Source organism: Apteryx rowi, unplaced genomic scaffold (genome assembly GCF_003343035.1).
Source record: "Apteryx rowi isolate R43461 unplaced genomic scaffold, aptRow1 scaffold_46, whole genome shotgun sequence".
Lineage (NCBI taxonomy): Eukaryota > Metazoa > Chordata > Aves > Apterygiformes > Apterygidae > Apteryx > Apteryx rowi.
The window spans coordinates 3,547,297-3,564,354 of NW_020450716.1; the positions used below are offsets into that span (position 1 = coordinate 3,547,297).

A 17,058-nucleotide genomic window follows, 5' to 3' on the forward strand; every position below is an offset into this window, starting at 1 on the left:
TGTTGACTTCACGTGCGATGCTGTAGATTGCAAATATTGTGCTGGTTCTTAGCAGCTTTCCTTGTCACCTCCATGCTGCGCTCCATTGCTCTTTTTCGTTATACTAATGAATGTTTTGTTAAACTACTCTGCTTCCTAGCAAATTTTTGGATATAGACTCAGAATTAATATACCTAGTCATCCRTCTGTAATATGCAATCAAAATACCCAGCTGCTAAATAAAGACTTTCAGGAAACTGTATCTCCAAAATAGTGATTATTTCTGTATTTCAAAGAGGAACTCTACATACCCCTCTGCCCAGAAAAGTTAACGCTTACAAATACTCAGCTTGATAGTTAGTATGTATACATCCTTTCTTTTTACTGAAAGTGAAGGGATGTGGAAGAAAGTAGCAAACAGTAGACAGACAGACTGGGGTAAGTCCTTACGATGATGAATGGAAAATATGGAACTGGGTATCCACCAGTTGCTGTGCCTCATACTTTCTCCCTGGCCAGTAATGTCATTCTTTTCAACTATTCTGTATATCTGATTCCTCAGGAGGAGGGAAAGAACTCAAGGCTCCTTTTACCCTCATTTTCTATTGCCAGAGGTCTTCTGACACATTAAACTGCAGAAACCTGCTTGCCCAGAACTTTGTCTATCCAAAGCCCTATAAAAAGAAAAGCAGCAAAGTACTTTGCACACAAAACCAATCTGCCTATGCTGTTCTTAATTCTCTCATGTGTATTCCTGCTCAGCCCACAGCTATATTACACATTAGAAGATTTTTCAATAAAGATTTATTTCTTGCAGAATAACAAATTTTAAGTTCACTTTATGATTCTTTTTTCTGTTATTTATTCTTCTTCTTCAATATCCTTTTCTGTCCCTTAGGGTGGGACAATGTAGAGTACAGATTCTTGGATCTGATTTGGGAGCTGCTAAGCACTACTTTAATTAAAACTCATGGGAGATATGAATGGTCTGTTCCACTGAAAATTAGGGCCTTTATGCTTATCACTAATTGACTCAATCAATTTGTTAACACACCTAAAACAGCTTTTAACAGACGCAGTAAATTACTGGTATGCATCTAATTGCAACCCATTAATAAACTATTCACATAATATTCAGAAACTGATGTAATCTGAAGCAAACCTCATTTCTATTGCTATGTCTGCTATGTCTTTTTCTATAGGAAGACCCCTACGTTATGTACAAGAAGTCTGACAAGCCTTTGTATGGAAATGACAGATTCGAGGGTTATTGCCTGGATTTACTGAAGGAGCTGTCAAATATTTTAGGCTTCATCTATGAGGTCAAACTAGTTTCTGATGGTAAATATGGAGCCCAGAATGACAAAGGAGAGTGGAATGGGATGGTCAAAGAACTCATAGACCATGTAAGATTGAATCATTCTCTCTTTATTCTGCTTTCACCTGTGGTGTTTTATATGAAGCCAGCCCAAATGAAATGTTTACATTAGTTTACATTTTTTTAGAGCTACTGGTCTCTTTTTAGTGGAACTTGTCAGAGTAGATCATGTCGGTACACCTGAAGTGACAGCTCCTGGGTGTTGGGGGGAAACTCCTACCATAGCAGGGAAGCAGACGCTAAGGTAGCACCTGTCCTGCCCACCCCTAGGCTACAGTCTGATGACGAAGGCTGGACTGCCAGCTCCCCCTGCCACACAGCAACCTCTGATTCGTGAACATAGTCCCTCACCCAGTGCTCTGCCACTCCTCATGCACAGCCTGCCCTGTGGTACAGCACATGAACCCCACGCCAGCCATGCCCTTCACGCTCACAGGACAGTCACGAGTGCCCATCTACTGGAAATAAAGGACACAGAATTTCATGTAGCCACTAACACCTTAGCAATGGTAAATTTTGTCAGACATTTCAGGTTTATTATCAAGGTTGGTTTAGTTTTTAATACTCAGGGGAAAAAAAAGGAAGGAATAGTAGTGCGTTTGCTGAATATGAAAAAGCATGAGTATTCTCCCATTTGTGTTTCCAGAAAGCTGATCTGGCTGTTGCTCCTCTTACTATTACCTACGTAAGAGAGAAAGTAATAGATTTTTCCAAACCCTTCATGACGCTGGGAATCAGTATCTTGTACCGGAAGCCCAATGGCACAAACCCTGGTGTTTTCTCTTTTTTAAACCCTCTTTCTCCTGATATTTGGATGTATGTTCTCCTAGCCTGCCTTGGAGTGAGTTGTGTCCTCTTTGTCATTGCAAGGTAAGTCAAAGATGTGGTTTCAGATGCATCCATATTAATTACCTCTCATCTTATAGGTGCTGCATGGGCTCTGTGAAGCAGAGAGAGTATAATAATATCCTAAGGGTTTTATCCAGTCCTAAAGCATTACATTCAGGAAAGGCTCTTGGTATTTTCACATGAACATCATTTTTATATATCACACTGTGAAGGGATTTTACTGTTCTTAAGGGCTGAATGGAGAAAAATGTCTGATGAAATGTTTCAGCCTCTCTTTGTCAGTATGCAATACTTCTTCAGCTGACTACATGTTGAAAAGCAGCTCATATTGCTTGTGTGTAAGCACTTCTCTTTTCCACTAAAAGTGCGTACAGCTAAAAGGTAAGTAAGCTGATGTGAACATATTTTTGCTGAAGGATGGAAATTAGCTCAGTTCATTTCCCTTTGAAAACACAAGATACCATGCCTGGGAACCTGAAGGGGCAATCTGCAAGGTGATGTATACCCAAGGTGCTCTCCTGGTGCTGTCCTGAGGTGCTCACTCCCTGTCAGTGGCAGGTTCCAGGCCAAGTCCCTCTTCAAAAAACAGCATGAAGTAAGCACGTATTCACTGCTTTTCCAAATGAGGCCAAAGCTCATAATGTACTCAAAGGCAGGCGAGCCACAAAGTTTCTGGACCAATGGACCACAGTCACACCTCCAGGTGGCCTGCAGAGGACTCTACTCCCTTATCACTGAACTTTACCTTAAAACCTCTAGGCAGCTGGTATGGTTTCACAGACCAGCTACAAGCCACTTACCATAACCTCAGGGACCATGGACCACAGTTTGGGAGTCAGTTGCTCTAGGGCTTTGAAGAAGAGCAAATCAAGCAAGAAATAAAGTGAATTTAGAAACTCGACAGAGGAAATAATTGGTTATCTGAGGCATACTTTGTAATATACTCTTTGATAAACCTGGACTCTGAAAGCAAGGCATAGTTATTGTTACTTTCTTCAAGTAGTGCCTTTGGAATTTCATTTCCAACTCTGTTTATTGAATCTCATCCTATCTTTCATTTTTTCCTTTTCATAATTTAAAGCAATTTTTTTTAAATGTTTCACAGAGATTCAGGTTTGTTTCATTTTATTGAGGATCCCTGATTAAGGATCTTAGCCTTTCCCCAATTCTATTATATATTGTTCTGCATATGCAACAATGATATATTCCACATTAGTGAAGTACATGGGGAAATAGGCTAACAAAGCATTTATATTATAAAATATAAGACCTGAAGTGATGTATCACTGGAATTCTACACATTCACATCACAGTAAAGATAACATGGAAGTGATACAGCTCTTATTGCTGATGATGACATTCAACTTTAAAGAGTCAGCAATTCCAGCGTATACAAACCCCTCATGCAAATATCATAAAAGAATAGTAATCTGAATCATTAATTCTGACAATATAATACATTCTGCCTGACTTTCACCTGTGTCTGAGCCAAGTCAAATGGAGCTCTTCCTCCAATTCATTGTTTTCTTTTAATCAAGAGATGCAGCCCTGCAAAACCTGTGTTCACACAGGCAGTTCTGCTGAGAGGGATTGGCCATGGATATACATTTCTCAGTGGTCCACTGAACAATCCCTGATCCAGGTGGACAACCTATGTGAACACTTTGTTTGTTTGCTTGTTTCTGTACCGCTGCTGAAGGCAAGCTGCTGTGATGCACAGAAATCTGTGGGATTTGCTTTTTCCGTTAAATTGCTGAGGGTGCGAGGAAGGAGGAGGGGATTAGAGGAGGAGACGGTACGGGGTAACTTATTAGTGTTGGCCCTAGGTAAAAGAGAGAGTTCATCCATCCCTGGCAGCTATGGGACAATTAGTCATGACTTCCACAAGCTCTTGCAGTAGTTCACTGTACCATAAATAATAACTTGTACTGTACTCAAATCATGATCTCTTTCATGACTAATATTAAATCTGCTTGACTGTGACAGATTGACTTTTCTGCAGTTGTGTGCCAAGACTAAAAACATCCCACAGTCCTCTCCCCCTCAGAACAAGCAGTGGGGAAAGCAAAGCCCAAGTTACCCTCAGCCCTTCTATTCTTTTAAAAAAACAGCATCAAGTCTGGAAAAATAAATAAGTATCAGGGTCCTCTGTCTGCTTGCAGAGCTGCCTACACTCAGATATGTGGCCAAGAACAAACAAAAGACAAATGCACAGTGCTCACAAATCATCAGCTGTGCAACCTGTTTGCTTTCCTCTCTTGGCTGTTAAATACTGCTCCAAATCACGGCATAGCCTTTTGGTAAATCCATTGTGTTGGCCTATGTAACTATGCTATGTTTTGTTTCCTAAATCTTTCTAAAAAACAGTAGTTCTGTGAGCAGCATAACTAATGAAGCCTGATTTCCCTGCAGATTTGTGTCTTGTAGTGGATTGTGATCATCAGCTGAAGTCTGTTTTTTTGTTTGTTTTTTTTCCCTGCAGCTGAAGGATTTATAGGAGATCTTTCCCATGCGGATTATCTGATATGTAACAAGCTGTGAGCTCATCCTGCAGCTTCTCTCTTAGTGGGGTCTACTACTACAATTTTTCACAAAACTTTCAGGAGCATAATAACCCTTGAGGCCTATACCTATTTGTCAAATCTGGCTGAAATCAGCTGAAGGGCTTAAATGTTATTAAAGGTATAGACCCACATACACTCCTAATGCATAGCATAAAACCCAATGGCTAACAACTTAAATATATAAAGCTTGTATATTACTCTCTTAAGCCACCAATTTTAGGAAAAGAGAAGAATGCACTAGTTCATCAAAACAGTTAATATACTTTCCAGTATGTTTAAATTTTCCTGACATAATTGCTTTTTTGGAACTGATGCCTAAAATCAGTGCCTAATTAAATAGCAACTATTTAGGCTGAAGGAGTATACAAAACTGTGTTCACATGTCATTTTAATTTACGCCAGTCTTTATAAATTTTAATTTACTCCATAAAGTTAAGACATTCTTAATGCCACATCTAGGCCTGTTCACATCTCTAGATCCATCCTGATTTCTGTAGGATGCCAAATGTTTTGGCAAATATTGCCTAGACTGGTTTTAAGAATCTTTTTGTTAGCTGGAAGTAAAACTCAGGAAATGACCACGTTTTAACCCTGCCTAGTAAATTAAATAGTTAATGGAACTTTGACATCAGTTCACAGAAGACAAATACTTGGGAATAATTTGCATGGCCTGGGCTAATTTTCCTGTTATTTCTCCAGATTTTTCAGCAGCTGAATCATTCCTTATTTCTCTTTGAGCCTTATGTAGCTCTGTCATTGTTACAATATTTTTAAGCTCAAGCAGTGCAGTTTTTTCACTGCTTAGAGTTACAGACTGACAAAGCTCTTTTCCCAAGTACATCGGCAGTGAATGAACAAGTCGTTTGCTGCCAAAAATTTCCCTTTATTGCTCCTGTCATATCAACTGTGCAGTTGGTATCGATGCTGGTAGAGCTAGGTAGCAGAGGCAACCATTAGTGGTATAGGGTGACCAACGTCACACAGAGTCTATTTAACAAGGTGCTTAGGTGACCTTGAGCATCTCATCTACACCTGAACTCTCAGCACAGCTAATGCTGAAGCTTCTAGTAGAGCAAAATCCAGGGAAAAACAGCCAGAAGACAGACAGCCTGAGCAGTGAAATAGAGCAGAATCATAGCCCCAGACCCTTCTCAGAGCTCTGCACAGCAGTAGGGACACAAGGAGAAAATCTGCTTTCATTTTAAGGTGAAAAAGAAAAGTATGCCCTAGGACCTCATTAAAATATATATCCAGTGCTCTAAAAATCTTCCCAGTCTGGCAGAGTTTTGCTGCCTGAATTTCATTGCCATTTTCTAGTAACTGCTGTTTTGTTGTTTCAGTGATGGACACATTTTAGTCTACCCTACTGAATGTGGTTGTTGTCTAAAATGATGTGAGATCTCAGTCTTGGGCTTCCCAGTCAGATCACATGCAGTTATCACTTTGTGCATCCTATTACTATCCCATATTAATACTCTAATGCTCTGCGGGTGAACGCTCAGCATAAGGCATCTTCACTTTTACGGCTGTTGGAAGTTCAGGCAGCGTACATGTCTTAATTTTGTGTCTCTTGTTAAAGGTGATTTTCCCCAAGTGTGCACAAACCTAGTTAGCAACAATCTCATTGCTCCAGAACAGTTGCTTTCATGATTCTAGCCCAGTTTGAAAGAGTTTCTGAAACATGTAACTCAGCGATTGTTTTTCTCTAACTGATGTATGCAGAACTATTGTATCTTGAATCTGAAAACTGCTTCTTTTGTTGCAATTTTTAACCACTGTTGTACTAGTAATGATAATACCGTTCAACTAATGGCATCCTAAGCTACATATTGTTTCAATTAGTGGGTTCATTACTAGCAGAGTTCATTACTTCAGCTTAGCAAGGCACTCTGCTTGCAACTGTGCATAAATTCAATAATTATATTGTTGAAACAGTAATTAAAATGTATTGGCATGACATTGTCAATTAAAGCTATATTCATAAACTTCATGAGAAAGTATGTAGCACACCATGCAGCAGTGGGAAGCAACAGCAGGCAAGATACCTTGGGGAGGAACAGTCTTTAAAGTAACTCTGCCAAGTATTTTGCAGCCCAGAAGAGGTATATTTTACATTTGCAATAAGGCACATAAGGAGTAGAGCAGAACTTTTCCATTAAAGGCAATTCTCTGCACACAGTGCTGAAGACATGGCCCTGTGGCTTTCAGGCCTTGCAATTGCACCAGAGCGCCTTCAGACTATCAGCAACCTTTTATTTTACTGCTGTTGTAGCCTCACCAAGGGGGAATGCGTTCGGTATTGAGAGGCTCAACTACAGGCAGCTTGAAAGTCACTGCCTTTCGAGTGGTTTTACTCTGTCATTACTTTCTAAATGCTTTACCAAGGAACAGCTATGTAGTCTCCAGTTTTCCCCCCACCCTGGCACACGTGTGATTGTTAGTGGTGCGGGCCGTGAAACCGGGGAGGATTTGGGGCTTTCTAGTAATCTTACCATTGAGGATTATAATTGAAGTGGAATAGGACTAAGGAAGTAGGCCCTGTGCTAGGATCAAGACTGAAAACCGCTCCTGACATTGCAGTCCTGCTCCACAGCTTGCATAAGGTAGCTGCTAGACGTCCTGCGGACAGCCTTTCAGCTGAGGTTTTCTTTTTCCTATTTCCTTCATTAATCTCCTCATTTTGTGCATTGTTCAGCAGGTTTGCTGGCGCTGTGTGTACTCTATTCGATGTTTACAGACTGTTTCTGTTAACTGCCACAGGTTTACACCATATGAGTGGTATAATCCCCACCCGTGCAACCCAGACTCAGATGTGGTGGAAAACAATTTTACTTTACTAAATAGTTTCTGGTTTGGAGTTGGAGCTCTCATGCAGCAAGGTACACCGGTTACACTTCATTATTGCACACGTCCCACAGTCTGCTCAAGGGCTTCTGTGCTGGTAAACTCCACCTCTGTAGCTACAACGTATACTGTAAAACCTGATCTCAGAAATTAAGGGATACAGGAAAGGAAGAAAACTGCATATCACTGGAACTGGGAGAAGGCAGAGGAGGGGAATCTATTAAATACAGCAGGAGGAAGGAGGGGAAACATATGAGAGAAAGGAAAGTGAACACAGGAGTTTCTGGAGTTGAAATATAAAATAGCAGCATGAGGAATATAAAGTTATTTTTGCTGAAGCTGAGTTTATTGGCATAAGAGGTTTGGCAATAGGAAAATGTCTTCCCAATTGGGCTTCATGCCAGTAGAAATAATAACAGCCTTAGCTACTCCAGAAAAATTATTTTAACAGCCAAACAAAAGGATGCTATTTCTTCAGAAGTATTGTGAGCTTGTTGGCACTTGTCAAACACTTTATTTAAAAGCAAAACCAAACCTTTTTTTTATGGCTTTTCTGCAGGTATGAGTCCCATCCTCTTGTAAATGCATCCAACCTTAGAAGCATTAATTTAACACAGTCACAAGTCCCTGTTGCTGATGATTTTGGAAACTGCTGACATTATACTCACTTGACAAGGAAGGGCAGTGAAGCTCACTCAGTATGGGAAGTCAAGCAGATATGTGTACTAAACACACATGGTTATGACATGTATGTTCTAAGGTTTCCCATTAAATCACTATTCACCAAAACCAGGGGCCACTGAGAGGGGTGAAAATATTTTCTGACAAACATTTCAAGTTGAATCAAAGCTGAACAAAAAACCCACCCCACAACAACAACAAAAAAGGCAATCCGGTGGAAAGTCCAGCAGTACCTTGGTATTAAATTCCCAATCATTTAAGAAAGGAATATAAAATCATGTCTACGTTCTTCCAGGTACAGTTTATTCTTCCACTCTTTAACAGACATGAGTAGCTGTAAAAGAAACATTAGAGGGAGTTTTCCTAGATACGGTAGAGAATAAAGTTCATATTGTAACTAGTATAACACTAATAAAAGCACTTGCTTTTATTGGTGCACTAAGGTATTCATAGGATATAGAACCTCCTCATAGAAATGACTTTGAAGGAGGTGGGGGGCGGAAGAGGTGTTCTGTTTTGTTTGTTGGGGGGGTTGGGGGTTTTCTTCTTCCAATAAATCAGTAAAAAACAGGCTGAGGTTTTACAGTATCAGGCAGGTGTGTGTATATAACTGTGACTGTCTTGTGTGTGAAAGTCCCCCAAGGTTTTGTGTTTTAATCTACTGCCTTTTTTGGAGTTTACCATCATCCACAGCAAACTGTGGGATGCAGTGCCTGTTCGTTACCACTACCTTGGGTACATGACAGTCAGCCCCAACCAGACTCTGCTTGTCTTTCAAGAAGCTTAAAAAAAAGAAAGAAAGAAAGAAAGAAAGAAAGAAAGAAAGAAAGGAAGGAAAAACATTTGTAAGGCAACACAAATGTTTGCATGTACAAACTTGTGGTGCGTGTGATTTTAAGTGCATCATCATTAACATATGGAGTTTGAACATGAGCTGAATGGTTGTGAAACACTGCATCTATTGTTATACTCTTTCTTGTTGACAGCAGCTGCTTGTTATGCTTGATTGGAAGCCACTTGTTTATTAAATTTTAAAATGTGATGATCAGACTTTCTCTTTTCTACAGAGCGTGAGCAAAGTCTGGATCAGGATTGGCTGTCATGTCTGCCATAAAAAGGCACTAGAGAGACTTCAGCAAGTATTGTCTCTGACCCTGAATCTTGCTAGTAACATTTCCCCCTTTTTTTTACTTGAAAGTCTCAGATGTGTTATGCATACTTTTAAAGCATCCAAATAGGGCACATATTTCATCAAAGGCATGCAGAGAAGCTATTATTTCCAGAAAGGCAAGGTATCTATCAGAGCCCCCAGTTCAGCCAACAGATGAAGTACCCAGTTCAGGAGAGGACTTAGGGTGAAGTCAGTGGAAAAGCAGCATGTACTAATGCTTTTTGCTGGAATCAGGGCCCTAAAACAGTGAACATGGAAATAATCATGGGACTGATCAAAAGCAGTGCTAGGCCCTCTTGTGTCAACAGGGAGCAGAGCGTGCTCAGCACCTTCCAAAAGCAAAACCATAGCTTATTGCATAACTAATAGACTATGGTGTCTTGAACTTAACTGAACTGAAGGTGTTCTGCCTCTTTTTCACAATGACTTTTTGCTAAAGGAAATCCCAGGAGATTTGGAATCTCACCCCACAAATTCAGTAAATGGGGCTTCTCTGTCTACTCTCATGTATGGCTACAAGCCTGCACTGGCAGATTTTGTGGTGGCTTGCTAAGATCTCTGCGATGTAGCTGGCTGCGTTAGTTGGCTGTATGCATCAGAGTTAGATATTGCATCAAAGTCGGAGTGCAGAATTTATATTCCTATAGCTATCTAAGCTTTCAGAAAATAGCACTTTCAGGAGGACTTGAATCAGCAGTCTTAGAAGCCAGCTTTTGCAGGTCAATGCCAGCTCAAAAATAAACAAATACACACTTTTCCTGAAAACAACAATAAAAACAACAAAAAGGTGTTGTTGTTCTAAAAGTAATTTAATCTGAAAACCAAGAAACACACAACAGACCGTAAGCATAAATCCAGACAGAGCTCAAGCTCTTAAAATGGGTAGATTCAGGCTCTAAAAATTTAGGTGAAACTCTTTGCTTTTAGACTGCTGCCTAATTTGAAATCAGTACTGCAGTATGGCTGCACAGGCAGAGCATCTGCTCTCGCAGTTTGGAAACTCTCAGCCTACTCCAAGCCTTGGGCTATGATTAGCTCTGACCTTTAAGAGACATGTCTTTATATTTATAAAAAGCTAAGGTAAATCTGTTTTCTTGTTGCTTGGAAAGTTCTTACCCTTTCATTCTTTGCCCGAGAAGTCATATTCAGAGTTTTTGCAAAATCTTAAGAAATTCTCTGTAACACATTTAAACTTCTTACACGTTTAAATTTCTTACAGAAATCATTAAACAGCTGAGGAGAGATAATATGTCAATACAGTTTTCCAGTAATAGAAATACATTTATTAAATTAAAAGTTTTACATGCTGAGATCTCCATTTACAAGCACTTAAGTACTTTTTTAAGTCCATCTTTCTTCAACAAAATAATTATGCAAATGCTTAACTTTTGAAGTCAAAGGCTTTCAAGTGGATGTCTAAGTGTTTTGCAGAGCCAGGTCCTTAAACCTCACATAATGAACTAAGTTCACAGTTCATTGGAGTGGCCTCTAGATAAGACAGCATAAAACTTGCATCAGATAAGAAATAGAGGTACCTATCTTGCTTAAATTCAGTTCTTCTGAGCTATTTACAAACCATTTTTTAATGTGCTTAATACCTGAGCTTGGGTCATGCTGTTTGTGGGGTTTCATGACAACGGCAGATCACCTTGGTATTCATCAGGCAGATCTGCTAAAAGCCTTTCAGCAATAATTAGTGTGTTAAATATACTGTTCAAAACATTACATAGCCCTGTAGAGGCCCAAAGGATACTTCCATTCACTCTCTGAATTTTAAAATGTAAATCATGTGTTTGTAGTAAGACATGTTCTGGGTTTTGTCCTCAGGCTCACACTGTCCTATTAAATTCACTGGAACCATATTGATTGGCCTGTTTCTACTTAGGTATGTGGATAAAAAACACAGGGCAAGTTTCTCTTGTAAGGCATTTCTTCTAGGTTGCTTGTAGGTGGAATAGTATTCTGCTAAAGATCTGTTGTTAAAAACCTGACTATAGCACCTGTAAAAAGGAATTAAGGAAACAGATAATTGGCCAATACAGCTTGCTAGGGATGTAAGAGGTTAATGTCTGAAACAGCATTAGCTCAGAGATGTAAAGGGTTAAGACCCAAGGATAACTCCATTTGTCATGTATCATAGCATACATCCCCTTCATAGTGTGTTACCATTATAAATGTTTGCTGTGCATCTGTGAGATTATTGTTTAAATCATTTTCTTATGCTATGGCTCATAAAAGCATTCTGTGCCTAAAAATAGTCTGTGGTATCAGAACCAAGCATCTTTCAGCATCGTTTTAATAAGATTGTTTTGATGATATTGTAACAGGATCAGAGCTGATGCCCAAAGCTCTTTCCACGAGAATAGTTGGAGGAATATGGTGGTTTTTCACCTTAATCATAATCTCATCCTATACTGCCAACTTGGCCGCCTTCCTGACCGTAGAGAGGATGGAATCCCCCATCGACTCAGCAGACGATTTGGCAAAGCAAACCAAGATAGAGTATGGGGCTGTTAGAGACGGATCAACGATGACCTTCTTCAAGGTAAGATGGTGCCAGCCAGCTTCACGCTCTTGGACTTGTGGCCTTCCAGTGATCAGTCGCGAGACAGAATAACAACAGTTGAAAGGATTAGCGTAGTAGGTAAATAAATCATTGCCCAAATCTGTAGAGGGTCCTTAGGGACTATTGGTGTAAAAGATGGGAGATTTTCCCCCAAGATGGATCGAAAAACAATCTGGTGCTGTGCTGCTGAAGCCTGTGGAAGCTGCCTTCCCTTAATGTGGAAGGCTTCAGAAGCAGCTGCAGTCTGGACTTTGAGAGTGCACCATCTATACAAGGGAATTTAAGAGCTCCAAATCAGTGCAGACCTGTGTTAATTCAGCCTCTAGTACAAAGATCCCTTCAGAGTGAGGGTTAGCCTGCTATTGACTTTGCTGAAAGGGGAAAATCCATGCTTTTGACAGGAGAATCTGAAGGGAATCAGGGCATGGACCTGAGGACATTCTTCTCCAAGTTGTTTCTCAGGGCAGAATCTCAGGTTCTTACAAGCAATTGGCTAAGATCACCTCTGAAGGTCATGTTTGCACTGGAAAAATACTGCAGGCAGTCAAAATACAAGTTTGTTTGTCCTTTTTTAAAAATGTTATATGGTCAAAATTATAAAGGTTGTTAGTATTAATATACAAGCCACATACATACACACATAAACACATCTGTAAGTAAAAGAACATTTTCTGTGGCTAATTGCTTTGTAAATAACTGCATTCTTTTTTTGCACTATTAGTATTAATTACACACAGAATGGGTTTCTCTCAAAAAATGTCAATGCAAAAGACAACAAGCTACAAATATAGGATATATGTACAAAAATCCTGTGACAATTGGAATTAATTAGCAGCTTCATTGGTAGTCTCAGCAGGGAAGTTAAGCATTGAATGGACTGGTATCGTGCTTTTCACTGTAGCATCTAAGAATTGTGTTTATAGACAGTCAGATATGCAGTGCCTTTGAAGAGGATGAGGCACCCTGGTGAAGCAGTATGTGAGGCGAAATAACACTCCTGCACGTGTGCGCATGAGTGAGCAATTTCACCCCCTAGTGCTGACAGTTTGACACCTCAAACAGGTTCTTAACAAAACATGTGGGAGCCTCAGGAGCTGCTGCTCCTGCCTGAGCCCCCCTGCCCTGCACTAGCCACCAGCCCTTGTATTTCCACATGAGATACAGTGCTTCTACATGCACAAAAAAGATTTTGGCTTAAGTATTTGGGTCATCTCTCACAACTAGTAATCTTTATCAAGGACAATTCAATAATTTAATATAGCTGATAGTGGGCTCCTGGTGGAGTTGTCAAGGGTGAACTTCCCGCGTAATGGCTCTCCTGTAAACTACAGGATTTTTCAGAGCCTCATTAGAGTCAGTTTTTGAAATGATAAGATGACATTTCCTTTACAGTATGCTAGGAAACCTGTCTTGAGATATTCCCAGAAACTGTATGAAGCAAGTACAGTATTTTGATAAGGAATACCTAATGGAGTAGGAAGCAGCATGTGCTGCCTTCTGACAGACCCTAGGAAATTCCCTTGGTCTAATATTTCTTCACTGGCCGAAGACTGTCACCATGATTATTATGCCAAAGGCCAATTTTTCAATAAAAAGAAATCTTCAAAATCTGTTTTTTCCATGATCTGCCAGAGGAAATAACTTCATAATTTCAGCATGAGGAGGTCAGAACAAATTTCTAAAGCTGTTTCCAGCTTTGCACTGATTTTTTTGTACCATTAATACTTAGAGGGTAAAATGTTTAAGCTTAAAAGAATGTGAGCCTAAGCCTCTTAAAATTATAACAATAATGATTCAGATAAAGTAATTAAATACTTATATGCTATACACACTAACTTACTTGTGCCTGAAATACATGTGTACACAAACACAAGAGAAAGGACCCTAGTTTTTGTACAGGATGGAGATGGATTTGCTGGCAGAGTGAAGGTGACATAGTGAAAGATTCATGAAAAATACAATTTATCACACTTGTAAACCAGTGAGACACACACAGCGTTATATAAAAAGTGTTATTATTTATATTACAGAAGCCCTTCAAGGTCCTCAAGATTGAGATTTCTTTATGCTGGTTACCATACACCCCAAAACTTCAAAGAAATCACAGAGCAGACCTCTGAACAATAAGTACAATAGAGGACTAGAAAATGAAGACTCTGTATTCTCTGAGGTCATAAATTTGCCTCCTTTGTATTCAAAAAGTACTATATGCACTTCTTAAACTAAGCAATCACACGCACACACACACAGACCATTGAAAGAACTGGAGGATGTAAAACTAAATACTTGGCCTTAGGAAATGGCAGGAGTAAGGGTTTCCGGGTAACCCCAGTCCAGTTCCCTTGTTGCATGTGCATTATGATACAGCTTGGGAAAAAACAGCCTTGCTAGAACAGGTCTAGGGAAGAGGCTTGAAATGTGTGATACTTTGTGAGGAGGTGCGAAGCGCTGACTTTGTGTGGCCAGTTGACTTTGCATGGCCAGTTTCCGTAGGGCTATCCCAAGCCATAATGGACCCCGGGAGCATCCTCCTTCCGAGGCATCTCCCCTCACTGTTGTGCCCCTGGGATTAACAGGCTGGAGGAGCGAAGCTGGGGAAAAGGTGCTTTTCATGCTGCCACTGCCGGCTGCTCTGGTGGGAGAGCAGGAGCACAGTCCTGCCTCCTGGGAGTGCTGATGTGATGGGGAATGAGACGGAAATGGAGTAATCAGTGAGGCCAGGTGTAACAGCAGTGAAAATGTCCTGTAGGTGTTTAGTGCAGGGTTGGGTTGCACAGAAGAAAGGTCATTTTTTAAAGTGCTTCCCATGTTGCACGGGGATTTGATTTATCTGAGAGCTACCCTTAGTATTTAAAACAAGAAAAGCCAAGAGAAACAACAGACTCTTTCACACCAATACTTTTTTTAAGGCAGAACCACTATATTCTGGGAGTTCATCACTGTGGAGGGGAGAAGAACGACAGAGTGCCTGTCATATAGTACGTGAGATGAAGAGACCAGATAGCTCTAATTTTCAGGTCTATGAGACACACATGGCAAAAGGATTTATGAAGACATCAAGTGCAGAAAAAGATTCTAGGAAGAAGCAAACTCTGAAGAGCTTCGGGCTAGATCTTTCTTCTTAAAATAGCAAAAGGAAGCCCCTGAAAGATAATATTACAGAGGTACCTATTGGATGGGATGCACGTTAGGAACCATATGAAAAAAGCAAGATACTTACACCACTTTTCATCAAACTTTATTTGCATTTGTTCAAGTTCACATAACCCTTTTTATTTAGTCTCATTTATAATGCATATACTAACTGCTGTATTTTTTCACTAATTTTGAATGACTTAGTGCTAGTAACCGTACTGTGCATTGTGTCCCCAGAAAAAACTATTGCTAAAGAGGTAATATTTTCAAGAAAGGTTCTGCAGTGACTATGCCTTCTAGCCAGGTAGCAGTGGGAATAAAAACAAAAGCAACTGAAATTATTTATGAAAGAAAATGGAGTCCTGACTTTGAGGGAACCTCAGAGTCAGCCTCCTCCCTATATGCAAATCCCAGAGTTGCTGACCTGACAGATCTGACTACAACAGATGAAAACACCCTGAAAATAGGACACAGACACAGAAGGAGCCCTCCAGTGAGGTGATGGGCTTCCAGGCAGGCCAGCCAGCAGGAACTCAGGAAGCTTTTGCCATGTGTGTGCAAATTTGGGCAAAATCTAACTGAAGGCAAGATCTTTCACATCCAGAGATTCTGATACATGCATATTTTTCCAGACTGCTGGCCAGCTCTGTTTCCAACATGCCTATAAATCTTCCATTGCTTTCTCGCCCCTCTGTGATAATAGATCTTAATATCAACTCTTGCCAGATTCTACCTTCTGATGTGCAGACACAGTTCCACTGAAATCAATGAGAATCCAAAGGTCATAAATTAACACAACATCTATCCTGAAAAAAATGAGGGTTGGCAAGTCAAGAAGCTGAGACCTTTCTTTCAAACTCATCTGAATAAGGAATACATCCTTCCAGTAAATCCAATATCAGAGTCAATCTACTGCACACACTTACCATCAATTTCAAAAAAAATTTTCCAGCTGAGCAGTAAAAATGGCTTCTGCTAGTAAAAAAAGGTTTAACTAGCCTAAAAGTTTAGTGGCATCCTGTGGCTTAACAAACTTAGGTGAAATTTAGGAGAAACTCATTTAGATATTGAATCACATATCACAATATCACAGATATTGAATTCACAGGTAAAGCATATTAACATTTAAAGCTCAAAGAACCAGAAAATCAGTTTCTCAGAGGAATCCCACAGAGACCAGTGCTTAATAAGCACATATGGTCTCCACACAGTGAGCCTAAAATTGGCTATGGTGGCTATAAACTAAAGATAGATAGGCCTGTGAAGGAAGTGAGAGTATACTGTCCCAGACCTGGGACAATGTAAGTGGGTGGAGGATCATGGAGTCATATTTACACCAAATAGTCAGTATGTGTATGCCTGGCTCATGCCAGGCTGCAGCCAGACTAGTTCAGTAACAGTTGGCTATGCAGCCTTGATGAAATCGTTTGTATTAACAATTTCTAATGGTCCAACTTTCTATAGGTCTAACTTGATATTTAATTTGGAAGTAATACTGTGTGTTTAATGTCGTTTGACAGCATACAAGGAGGAAAGAGGTTTAATCATGTTGATTAAGCATGTGTRAGCACTTGGCGTTTTTGTAGTCTGCAGATACCTCAGAAAGTCCCCCCCCCGAAGAGGTTCAGTTTTTCTTTTCTTATCCCCCAACAAAGGCAGAGGTGAGAGCGAGGCAGCACCGGCAGCTGCCTTTCCCTGCAGGGAGCCTGGCACCTGCGGGGGCACCCACAGCACAGGGAAGGAAAGGGGGAGGAAGGGACGTTCAATACTGCCTGGAGGTGGCTGGGATTTCTAGCATCCCTCTTCCCTGTGCGGCTGGCCATTAGCGCAGGCCACAAGCACGCTCCTGCTGAAGTCAGTGCCAAAAATCCCCCTTAACTTCTGTGGGAGA

At 40.3% G+C, this 17,058-nt stretch overlaps 1 protein-coding gene across 1 annotated transcript in view; it reads left to right on the top strand.

The window, feature by feature from the left end:
* GRIK1 (glutamate ionotropic receptor kainate type subunit 1) overlaps positions 1–17,058 on the top strand; it is an 81,577-nt gene that overhangs the window by 48,586 nt on the left and 15,933 nt on the right. Inside the window, exons 9-12 of the mRNA XM_026077616.1 lie at positions 1,182–1,385; positions 2,004–2,227; positions 7,531–7,649; positions 11,794–12,011. Of these exons, the coding sequence (XP_025933401.1) occupies positions 1,182–1,385; positions 2,004–2,227; positions 7,531–7,649; positions 11,794–12,011 (765 nt within the window). The remainder of the gene's footprint in view (positions 1–1,181; positions 1,386–2,003; positions 2,228–7,530; positions 7,650–11,793; positions 12,012–17,058) is intronic.